This window comes from Quercus lobata, chromosome 10, assembly GCF_001633185.2.
Source record: "Quercus lobata isolate SW786 chromosome 10, ValleyOak3.0 Primary Assembly, whole genome shotgun sequence".
In the NCBI taxonomy this organism is placed as follows: Eukaryota; Viridiplantae; Streptophyta; class Magnoliopsida; order Fagales; family Fagaceae; genus Quercus; species Quercus lobata.
In genome coordinates, this window is record NC_044913.1 from 20,940,414 (window position 1) to 20,952,431 (window position 12,018).

At 39.6% G+C, this 12,018-nt stretch overlaps 2 protein-coding genes across 2 annotated transcripts; one reads left to right on the plus strand and one right to left on the minus strand.

Moving 5' to 3' along the window:
- Positions 1-1,056: 1,056 nt before the first annotated feature.
- On the plus strand, positions 1,057-5,064 carry LOC115964488. The gene is made up of 2 exons (XM_031083787.1): positions 1,057-2,302; positions 2,582-5,064. Exons 1-2 carry the CDS (start codon positions 1,057-1,059, stop codon positions 5,062-5,064), a joined length of 3,729 nt encoding a protein of 1,242 aa, XP_030939647.1.
- A 691-nt stretch (positions 5,065-5,755) lies between these two features.
- Positions 5,756-8,421, minus strand: LOC115963217 (receptor-like protein kinase FERONIA). The gene has a single exon (XM_031082147.1). It carries the CDS (start codon positions 7,806-7,808, stop codon positions 5,766-5,768), a length of 2,043 nt encoding a protein of 680 aa, XP_030938007.1. The 5' UTR covers positions 7,809-8,421; the 3' UTR covers positions 5,756-5,765.
- Positions 8,422-12,018: the final 3,597 nt, after the last annotated feature.

Sequence of the window (12,018 nt, forward strand, 5' to 3'; positions counted from 1 at the left end):
CTTTTGCTATTGGTGCGGGTTGGTTGATCACGACGAAAGGGATTGCATGCAGTGGATGCGTAGTAAAGAGTCACCTGGGGCTGAAGACAAGCAGTATGGACCATGGCTACGGGCTATACCGGAGCGGGTTCAGCGGTCACAGTTGGTGATTGCATCGAAGAAGGAGGGTAGGCAAGAATACAAGGACGGGAACGAGGTGGAATCTACGTTGAAGGGGCTGTTGGACAACCCAGGGAGGGTGATGACGGCGGATGTCTTGCATAGTCCACATGGGTTTGGTGACATGGCACCAGGTAGGGCAGAGGTGTATACATCAGAGGGGCCAGAAAGGTACGGAGAACTAAATATCCCGCGCAATCCGCAAGGTCCAGAATTTGAGGCACAGTTGAAGGAAATTGATGACGCCATATTTGGGGATGGTTTAAAACAGGAAACAAGCACAAAACGAGCGGCGGGAGAGAAGGAAGCGACGATGGGGTTGCACCAGCTGGAAAGTACAAATGTAAGTCAAACCGTGGATATGGCAAATAGCATTGGGCTATCTCTAAGGCCCAGGTGTACCAAGGATGATATATTCACAATGGGTTTGAGCTCTAAAAAATCGAAGGGGGATATTAAAACAAGGAAGAGCAAAACGTCGGCCCAGAAAAAAGCTAAACCGAGTGATAATTTGGTGGATAAGGAAAATAAGAAGGTGGATGTTGGTAACGGTATACAGGAAGAGGATAATGAGATGGATATCGTGGAGGGGTTTGATACGGAAGAAGTGGGAAGGAAAAGAAGGATAAGAACTCCACTGCAGGAGATACCAGACAATGGGGTGACAGGGAAGAAGATAAAAGTGGAAGGAGAGGTTCTGACTCTCAGCAAGTTACTTGCACAACAACTTGGAGCGGCGGTGGCTGTTGGACAGCCCCGCTGGGAGCCATAAGTTCAATATGCTGGAACTGTCGGGGGCTTGGGAACCCCTGCACAATTAATATTCTCCAAAAAAAATTTTTGGAGGAAGATCCCATTTTGGTCTTCCTAATAGAGACCAAATTTGAAGTATCAGAGATGACGAGTATCAAAAGGAAGTTGGAACGGCAGCAGGGCTTGGTGGTGCCGAGTGTTCGACGAGGGGGTGGTTTGGCGCTTCTATGGAAAAGCTCTACGAAAGTTGATGTCCAGACATACTCTCCGCGTCATATTGACGCCATTGTAACTGAAGAACAGGGGAAAAAGAAGTGGAGGTTTACTGGATTCTATGGCAACTCGGAGACAAACAAAAGAGAGGAGTCGTGGAAGTTGTTGGAACAACTGAGCAAGTCTTGTGATCTTCCATGGGTGTGCATGGGGGATTTTAATGAGATAATGCATTCTAGTGAAAAAGAAGGAGGTAGTGCACGGCCAGAAGGGCAGATGAGAATTTTCTGTGAGACAGTAAACAAGTGTAATCTGAGGGATATGGGATATAGTGGTCCAGATTTCACGTGGAGTAGGCGTTTGGGATCGCGAGGTTGGGTTCGAGAGAGGCTTGACAGAGCTTTTGTGTCCACAAACTGGACTTCGAGTTTTCCACGAGCGCAGCTTTTCCATGTGACAACGTCTGCATCAGACCACTGCATGCTAGTTCTCAAGGCAGACAATACGAGACGACGAAACTTGCGACGACCAAAACTCTTCCGGTTCGAAGCTATGTGGTTGAGAGATGATCGATGTGATGAGATAGTTACAACGGCATGGGAGAGAGGAGTGTATGGGGGGTCGGAATGGCCGTTTTCAAAGTGCATGGAGGAGTGTCGTACTTCCCTTGTGTCTTGGAACAAAAACACGTTTGGGAATGTAGGGAGGAAAATATCATCTTTACAGAGAAAGATCCAATACTTGGAAGAGAAAGGTGGTAACAATGCAGCCATGGAAGATATTCACAAAACAAAGATGGAGTTGAACAAAATGATAAGGGCAGAGGAGGACATGTGGCACCAAAGGTCGAGAAATTGCTGGCTGAAATCTGGGGATAGTAATACATCCTTCTTTCATACCAAAGCATCAAACAGAAACCAAAGAAACACGATTTCAAAAATCATGGATTCTAATGGTGTTTGGCAAGATGAAGACGTGAGGATAGGCAGTGTCTTTGTGGAATATTTTGAGAAGTTATTCACATCGTCACAACCTGTGGTAAGTGATGAGATGCTTGATGCACTACATCCCAAAGTGTTAGACAGAATGAACTCTATGCTCATCCAAGAGTTTCAAGCTCACGAAATGGTGAGAGCATTAAAACAAATGCACCCAATGAAGGCGCCTGGACCAGACGGTATGCCCCCCTTATTTTATCAGCATTTTTGGTCTACTATAAATCCTATAGTTATACAAACTGTTCTTGGCTTCCTTAACCATGGTGTAGCACCTCCTAAATTTCATGATACGTACATCGTTCTCATTCCGAAAACTAAAAACCCGACAAGTGTGATGGGCTACAGACCGATAAGCCTATGTAACGTGGTTTATAAACTAGCTTCAAAGGCAGTGGCCAACAGGTTAAGGGTGGTGGTATAGGACATTGTAGGCGAAAACCAGAGTGCTTTTGTTGCAGAGCGACTCATCACGGACAATGTGCTGGTAGCTCATGAACTAATGAACCATATCAACCGAAAGCGGAAGGGGAAGACAGGTGAGGTGGCGCTGAAGCTAGACATGAGCAAAGCATACGACAGGGTGGAGTGGGAATGCCTACAACTGATAATGAGGAAGCTTAACTTTCATGAGAAGTGGATCCGTCTGATCATGAGTTGTGTGTCTTCGGTAACATATGCAGTGCGAGTCAACGGGGTTCCCTACGGGCATATTTCGCCTACACGTGGATTGCGTCAAGGGGACCCCCTGTCACCATACTTGTTTATTATTGTAGCTGAAGGTTTGTATGCATTACTACATAAAGCTGTTCGAGAAAAGAAGCTGAAGGGTGTGGCAGCTTCGGCAAGAGGCCCAAGAATATCACACTTATTCTTCGCCGACGATAGTCTCATATTTGGAAGGGCTACTACAATGGAGTGTACTGAGATACAGAGGTTACTCAAAGTTTACGAGTCATCCTCTAGACAACAACTGAACCGGAGCAAGACATCGATGTTTTTCAGCCCCAACACGGACATGAACATGAAGGAGTCACTTAAAGCTATGTTCGATGCACAGGTTATTCGAACTCATGAGTCATATCTCGGGCTCCCTTCATTGGTAGGCAAGTCAAAAAGGAATATGTTCGCTCAGTTGAAACAACGGGTAGCAAATAAAGTCTCGGGCTGGAAAGAAAAACTTCCCTCTAGTGCTGGGAAGGAAGTATTGATCAAGGCAGTGGCTCAAGCGGTGCCATCATACACTATGAGTTGCTTTAAACTTCCTAATAAACTGTGCGAGGAGCTAACAGGTATGGTGAGACAATTCTGGTGGGGACAGGTGAAAGATGAAAGGAAGCTAGCTTGGATGAGCTGGGAGAAGATGTGCTTGCCTAAGGAGAGAGATGGGATGGGGTTTCGGGACCTAAAAACATTCAACCTTGCTCTCTTAGCAAAGCAAGGGTGGAGGCTACAGACAAATTCATCCTCACTGTTTTATCGGGTATACAAAGCCAAGTACTTTCCTCGTTGTGATTTTGTGGATGCGGAGTTGGGTGGACAGCCATCTTATGCCTGGAGAAGTATTCATGCAGCTCAAGCACTGGTAAGAAGAGGTCTAAGGTGGCAGGTGGGTAATGGGGAAGATATTAGAATATGGGGGGATAAATGGCTCCCTACGCCAAAAACATACAAAGTGGTAACACCCGAGAGAGGAAACTCACAGGTAACAATGGTAAGTGACCTCATAGATGCTGAGAGCAACGAATGGAAAATCGATGTGGTGCATCAGAATTTCCTATCTCAGGACGTGGAGGCAATTTTAAGTATCCCGTTGTGCGCTAGTGGTGCTCGGGATAAGATAGTTTGGGCAGAGGATAAGAATGGGAGGTTTTTGGTAAGGAGCCCATACAAGGTGGCTATGAAGGATGGTGTGGATGGTGGAAGATCGAGTTGCTCCAGTCAAACTGAGTTGAGGAAGGTATGGAAGGGTTTATGGGGCATGAACCTACCAAACAAAGTAAAACACTTTGCATGGAAAGCTTGCAGGAATATTCTGACCACGAAAGAAAATTTATGCAAGAGGAAAATCACGTCCAATGATATTTGTGATTGGTGTGGGACCCATACTGAGACTGTCAGTCACCTTTTTTGGTTTTGTGAACATGCTAAAACAATTTGGTCGTCAAGTAAATTGATTATACCTTTCCAGGTGTTGCCATCGTGGGACTTTATGGAGGTCATGTGTCAGGCACAACAGTGGAGCGTCTCTTTGCCGGGTTTGGTGGAGCGGACTGTTATGGTTTGTTGGGGAATATGGAAAAATCGGAATGAGTTACATCATGGTGGAAAGGGTAGGACTGGTAGCGCTGTTGTTCGAGGTGCTTTATTGCTCCTTGAGGAGTATCAGAGAGCAAATGAGAGTTCCAAGGTCGCTGGGGAAAGGATGTCTCTGACTGTGCAGTGGAGCCCACCGGCGCAGGGGAGTTATAAGGTCAATGTTGATGGTGCCGTGTTCACCAAATGCCAGCAAATGGGTATAGGCGTGATCATTAGAAATGACAGAGGGGAGGTGATCGCTGCGATGTCCAAGAGGATGGCGGTTCCGTTAGGTGCGTTGGAGACGGAAGCGAAGGCAATGGAGACAGCAGTTCGTTTTGCCGCAAATGTAGGAATAAGGGACGCGATATTTGAAGGTGACTCGCTTACGATCTACAACGCACTCCATGGTCTGAGCTCGCCGTCGGCAGCCATCCAGAATATTGTCACCGGTATACTCCGACAAGCCCAAAGCTTCAGGACCTTCGCCTTTTCACATATCAAACGGCAGGGGAATGTCCCAGCCCATGTACTGGCCCAACATGCTTGTAACGTAGATGACTATGTCACTTGGCTGGAGGAATGTCCTAGCCAAATTGTTTCTGCGTGTGCTCAAGATGTACGTGTTTCTCATGCTTCAGAATAAAACGTTTTGGTTTCTTATCAAAAAAAAAAAAAAATCCCATTTACAAACACCATAGGCAAATACACAAAATAAATTTAATCACAAAACCTAAATCAAAACCAATCCAACCCAAATACCTTAATTAAAACCAATCCAACCAAAATAACAAAAATTAGACCATACTTAACACCCAAATTTAAAAAATAAAAACACAAAAACTCTATCGATAATGATTTCAGCAATTTGATTGTGCCAAGACGCCAAAAGTGGGTAGTAGGTATGCCTGACTATGGTTAGAGGCCTAGTAGGCAATCTAAGAGCATTTTCAGCAAATTCATCAATTTTTTGTACTGTTTGGAGAATGAACAGTGACTTTTACCTTTTATCTACCCACTTTTTCAAATACACTTTCTAACAGATTCTATATCTCATTCTTAATCTCATTTAAATATTATTTCTTCATTTATTATTTATTCTTTTTTTAACAACTACACATCTTCTTGCATTTTTTTATTTAACACTTGATTATTATAATAAAATTTTCTTTTGAAGAATGAACAGTAGCCTATCAGACTTGATGAGCTACTATTCATGAGCTTTTAGGTATAGAGAATCCATTGGAGTAATTTTTTTTTTTTTTTTGTCTTATTCTCTATTATAAAGAATATTTTGCTTTTACATGGAACATTGGAAATGCTCTAACAACTTTATTGTTCTTGTTTTTATTGACCACTAGGATTCGTAGTCTCAGAGAACACTACCCTAGAGGACATCAATCCATCTGAATCCTTACTAGCAAAACTTCCCTGGCTTACAACAGTTACTTGGCTGTTGCTATTTGTTCTTGATAGTTTTCCACTGCAATTAAAAATCCTATCATCACTTTCATTAACATCGGATGTAGGGAAGAGAGGAAGCTCATCATCATCCTTCATGTCAGTTTCAGCCACATCAAGCATGTCATCGTTTTCTTCACTCTCTTGCAACTCTAATGCAAACACAAGACCCCCTACCACGTCATTCATTGATGGTCGTTTGGTTCCATTGTCAAGCAAACAATTCACAGCAATCTCACCAAATTTCTTCAAACATCTTGGCGTAATTTCCCCCTTCAAAAATGGATCAACAACTTCATCAAGCTTTCCATTGTGATAGTACTGCAGGACCCACGCTGCTAGGCTTATTGGCTCCTCCTCAATCGCACGGAAGATTGCTGGCTTTCCACACAACACTTCACACAACACCACACCAAAGGAGTATACATCAGACTTCACAGTTAGTTGTTGATATCGATAATATTCAGGGTCCAAATATCCGAATGTACCCTTAACCACTGTGCTGACATGAGACTTAGACATAATGGGTCCAAATTTTGACAACCCGAAATCAGACACCTTGGCCAACCATTGCTCGTCTAATAAGATATTTGTGGTCTTCATATCACGATGAATAACAGTGCGCGTTGCACCTGTATGAAGATAGTTTAGCCCATGTGCTGCACCAATACAGATCTTGAGTCGTTGCTTCCAAGAAAGTAGCGGATTATTCGTGTTGTAGATATGATCACGGAGGGTCCCATGAGCCATATAATCATACACGAGTATCATCTCATTATTATCTTTACAAAATCCGATTAGGGAAACAAGATGGAGGTGGCGTAGCTGAGACAGCATCTCGATCTCTGTCTTGAACTCTTGCGCTCCTTGTTGAGAACCAGGCTTTAACCGTTTGATCGCAACAGGGGTGGCCCCACCGTTAATGTATCCTTTATAAACGTTACCGAAACCACCAGCACCAATAATGAAAACTTTGTCAAAATTGTTGGTAGCTTCTTTAATCTCAAAAAGTGAGAAGAAATGACACAAACTAGATGGTAGAGTAGTTGACTCGTGGCCCTTTGCTATGTCAGAGTCTTTGGCTCTCTTGGCTAGTTGAAAAGTCAAGAATCCGAGAACTGACAATACGGTGAAGCCGGAAACTCCGCCACTAGCGAGTACAATTATTGTTGTTTTGTTATTCTTTGACTCTGTTGAATTTCTCCACAGCACAGCCGTTGGAGGGGTCAACGGAAGAGGGTCGGGGTTAGGTCCGGCAAGATTGTTGGAGGGGTCGCTTACTTTGAAGATTTCGATACCGTTCAAGATTGCATCTGCGATATTAGTGACAGATATATTGGCGCTTGCTTGTAGGGCGATAGAAAGGTTCATTTTCTTCTCGCTTCCTGGGCCAAGCAACGACACTGCGTAATCCTTAAATACAGGAACACCTTTTCTTCGACCACTCCATGCCATAACGTCGGCTAATTCCTCAGCCGTTTGATTTGCTATGAAAATATGAAACGCTCGATCCAAAATCTCTGGTTGAAACTCGCAGAAGTGTAGCCTAACAAAGTAAACAAACTGAGAATCTACGGTAAATTCCCAAGTGAGATTGTATAGCTTATTGACTGCTTTGTAAGCCCCCATAGTCCGGACAGTTCGATATATATCTTCAGGTGCAGTGTAAGGTTGAATTCTGGTGAACTGAAGCTTAATGGTTGTGTTAACATGTTGAACGGATGTTAAATCTTCTGTCAAGTACTCTACATCTGGACTCCAGCTCCGGAACATTCCGGTGTCTTCAGTGGATGAGATGTAGGGCCCTCCAACATTTATTCTGTATAACATCTCGAGAGCAGTTTCGTTACCGATGCTGTACTGCATCTGCTGGCCGATAAAAGGGAACGATTGATCATCAGACTGAGTATAATAGAGATAAGAAGGCATGGACAAGATTTCAATTCCGTTGATAAAAGCAAATGAATTGGAATTGCTTGGAGTGAAGGTTATGTTCAGCCTCTCATCTTCATTGATGTTGACACAGAACTCTTTATATATGGTATCACCAGGATCACCGTCGGCGTCTGCCGTAAGTGAAGCGTTAAAGCTGTTAAGAAGAGTAAAAGGTCCAGCTTTGATAGAGAAGAGGGCTTTAGAGCGATCGAAATTGCCGTAAGAAGCTGGGTAGAAGTGTAGTCGAACGAATTTTTGACCGGTAGTGAGTGGGAATATGTAGGTGAAAGGGGAGAAAGACAAGCGGGCAGTGGTATAGGGTAGTTGGGAAGCAGAGGGGGATTGTTCAACTGAGGTTGTGGCTTGAGATACCTGGTTTTGTGATTGTTCTTGAAGGAAGAATTTAGAATTCACGTCACCAATCCAGGTCCGACCATCTAATGCAGTTGCGCTGCCGGGGGAGCCTCAGCTAATCATAATATTATCGACTGGTGTGTAAAGAGATGGCGAGTTACCAGCTACGGTGTAGGTGAAGTGGTTCAGAAACAAGGCGAGGAAAAAAAAGAACGTTTTGTTATGTTTGCCCATTGTGGCAGAGAAAGAGAGATACTGGATGACTCACGAATGGTCAAGTTTGTAGAACACGAATGTTTTACTCTTACCGTAATTTATTTTATACGAAAATGCACTTTTGGTTCCTACATTTTTGGTTTATTCTCAATTTGATTCCTAAATTGATTTAGCTCCTAAGTTAGTCCCTGATTTTTAAAAATCGTTTTTAAAATAATCCCTGTCATCAATCCGATTATGGAAGAAGCTGATGTGGCAAACAGAAGTGTCAGATGTCAAAGTCAACTAATAAAATAATAATAAAATATTTTATTTAATATTTTTTAAATGCCACATCAGCACTTTTTAAATTAAAAAAAGCCACGTTAGTTTAATTAAAAAAATAAAAATAATTTATATTTTTTTTTGGTTAAAATAATTTATATTTTTCATTTCAATTTAATTCAAACTAAATTAAAAAAAAAAAAAAAAAAAAAACTTTTAAATCTGATTTTATTATTATTATTATTATTGTTTTCATTATTTTTTAGCCAAGAACACAAGAATGTTCTTTCCGAATTCAAGAACAATCAAACCCAGAGTAAGAGCACAATCAAACTTAGAACAATGCAAAATTTCATACAAAATCTTTATCCTCCACCGAAACCTCCAGAACATGAAAAATTCATCAAACCCAAACCAACATGAGAAAACCAACCTGAAAAATCATCAAACCTCCAACCTAGAAACCTCCAACCTAGAACTTCATCAAACAACACCCCGATCCAAAAAAACAACAAATAATCTGCCATCAACAACACCAATCCGTCATCAACAACACCAAATCCACCATCAACTCGCCATCAACAGCACCGAATCCACTTGGTTAAAGCCCAGTCCGAGTCACGGTCAACTAAACAGTACAAAAACGACCATCGATCTCCATCCCGATCAAACCCAAAAAAACCCAGCCTTCTCCAACAAAAACGACCACCCCGACCACCGATCTCCACCCCGACCAAACCTAGAAAAACCCAACTCTCTCCAACCAAACCCAGCCATATATCTTCATCTCCATCTCCAATCAAACCCATAATCCAAGACCCATGGATTACCGATCTCCACCCCGACCACCCCAACCATACCAATCTCCACCCTGATCACCGATCTCCATCTCCATTACCAACCATCCCACGAAAAACTAGAAAAATCCAAAGATTAGAGAGTCAGGTTTAGAGAGGGTGAGGGATTGAAAGCTTGAACAAAGAAAGATACAAACACATATACACACCAACAGACAGAGAGAGAGAGAGGATCTGAAAAATAAGGAAAAAGGAAAAAGGATCTGAACAAAAAAAGATACAAACACATATTTATTAAATTATTTTTATTTTGACTTTTCTTTTTTTTGTTTATCTTAAAATGAAAGAAGAAAATGAAATAGATACAAACATAGACACGCCAACCTAGAATGAGAAGGGGTGTTAACTTAATGTTTGTTTCTTAAGAAAGTTCAAGAAAAATTGAAACTATAAATTGTTATTTAAAATTGAAAAAAGTTTTTTTTTTTTTTGTTTTGTTTTGTTTTTTTTTTGTTTTTTTTTGTTTTTGATTTTGCATTTTTTCAGTTTAATTTTTTTAATTATTTATTTATTAATTAAAATGCTGACTTGTCATTTTTAAAAGAAAAATAAATTTTTTAATATTATTTTATTTGCCACGTCAGCAATTAACATGCCATGTATGCATTCTGTTTGCCACATCAGCTTCTTCCGTAATTAGGTTAACGGTAGAGACGATTTTAAAAACGATTTTTAAAAATCAGGGACTAACCTAGGAGCTAAATCAATTTAGGGTCCAAATTGAGAATAGACCCAAAATGTAGTGACCAAAAGTACATTTTCGCCTTTATTTTATTTCTTTCTTTACTGTGCAAGAAGAGTTGAAGTGGTCAGTACTAAAGAAATTATTGGTAGGAGTAGGACTGGTGAGAAGGACTTTTAGTTGCTGTCGACCCAAATGAATTGGCACGTCGAAGACTTGAGAAAAAGACTTTGACAAGTCTTCAGAAGACTTCAAAAATGACTTTTAGAACGTGTTTAGATATTGTTTATCGTTGAAAATTAAAAATTAAAAACATTGTAACAAAATAATTTTTAAATGTGTGAATAGTATTGAGAAACCCATTTTTGAAGTTGTTTTTGGTGAAAAAAGTACTTATGAATCTCATAAACAATGCACGGGACTCACCATATTTCAGCCAAACACAGACGCATAGGATAAAAAATGCAGTCCAAACAGATACTTAATGTGATAATTCATAATACAGATGAAATTTATATGTTGTTAATAAATAATTTTTAAATTTTATAAGGAATATAAAAAATTAGTTTTTTTCTTTTTCATTAAAGTTTTCTAAAACAGCTTTAACAAATCCTTACTATAACAGTCAACTTTTTTTTTTTTTTTTTTAATTTTTATTTAATCAGAACAGCACAAGTCTTTAGACTTTAAGTGTAACTAACATTTTTATAATTTTTTTCATAATTATTGAGATCCTATATTATAATTGGCTTAGAATAAAAATAGTATTAGCAGTGAACATAGAAAATGTCATATTACTTTAATTCTTTTGTGGACATCCGAGTGGTGAACTCAATAGACTTAAAAGACGTGTCATAAATCTAAAGGTTTCGAGTCCCATTCACCAGATTATTGGTCTATGAGGATTTTATGACAACTCATGGATAGGAAGTGGAATAGTTTGGCAAAAAACTAAAATGTCACTTCTTTATATTTAAAAAAATAAAAATAAACAAAAATACAATTTTGGTCTCTACAGTTTTGGAATCGCAGTTAATTTGGTATCTGTTATTTTCAACTGGCAATCGATTTAGTCACTACCATTAACTAACTAATGAAAATGTTTACTTAGCTAATGGATTACATAGTTGGCACACTTGACACTTACGTTAAAAATAAAATAATATTCAATAGATATTTAAAAAGCCATATCAGCCCTTAAATGGAAAAATAAAATTATTTTCTCAATTTTAAAGATAGAAAAAAATGTAATAACATTCCCAGTTTTTCTTAATTGAGTTTGTAGTTAGAGAGGCTTGGTTTTGTGATAGTTCTTAAGGGAGGAATTTTGAATTCACATCTCCTGTCCAGGATCCGACCATCCAATGCAGTCGAATTGTCAGAGGTAGAGACAAACCTTTAAAAAAAAAAAAAAAAAAAAAAAAAAAAAAAAAAAAAAAGTATATACGTATAAGCTAAAAATTTAAATTTCCGCCCTAATAGCCCCCCCCCCCCAATTAAAAGAAAAAAAATGGTATACAAAAATTAAGATTTGCCCTATATATATATATATATGGCTCTTTTCCTCTAAAATATTTAGATATTGACCTACAAAAATAAATAAATAAAATTCATGCCCCAACTACAAAATAAAAAAATAAATATGGACTAAACAAAAATCACACACAAAACAATAAACTCCAACAAACCTAAATTACAAGTCCCAAATTTCTACGTCATTCTTCCTCCACTCAACCTCAACACCTCCAATTCTTAAAAAAAAAATAAAAAAAAAAAAAAAAAAAAAAAAAAAAAAAAAAAAAGAAGAAAAAACTTCAACGCCTCTATCACT

What these genes read in the sequence shown, in the direction of transcription:
- LOC115964488 (XM_031083787.1), top strand. Translation starts at nt 1,057, where the DNA reads ATGACGAGTATCAAAAGGAAGTTGGAACGGCAGCAGGGCTTGGTGGTG. An exon ending in GAAGGCGCCTGGACCAGACG is followed by an intron (nt 2,303 to 2,581) that starts GTATGCCCCCCT and finishes CTTTTGTTGCAG; the next exon opens with AGCGACTCATCACGGACAAT.
- LOC115963217 (XM_031082147.1), bottom strand. Translation starts at nt 7,808, where the DNA reads ATGCCTTCTTATCTCTATTATACTCAGTCTGATGATCAATCGTTCCCT.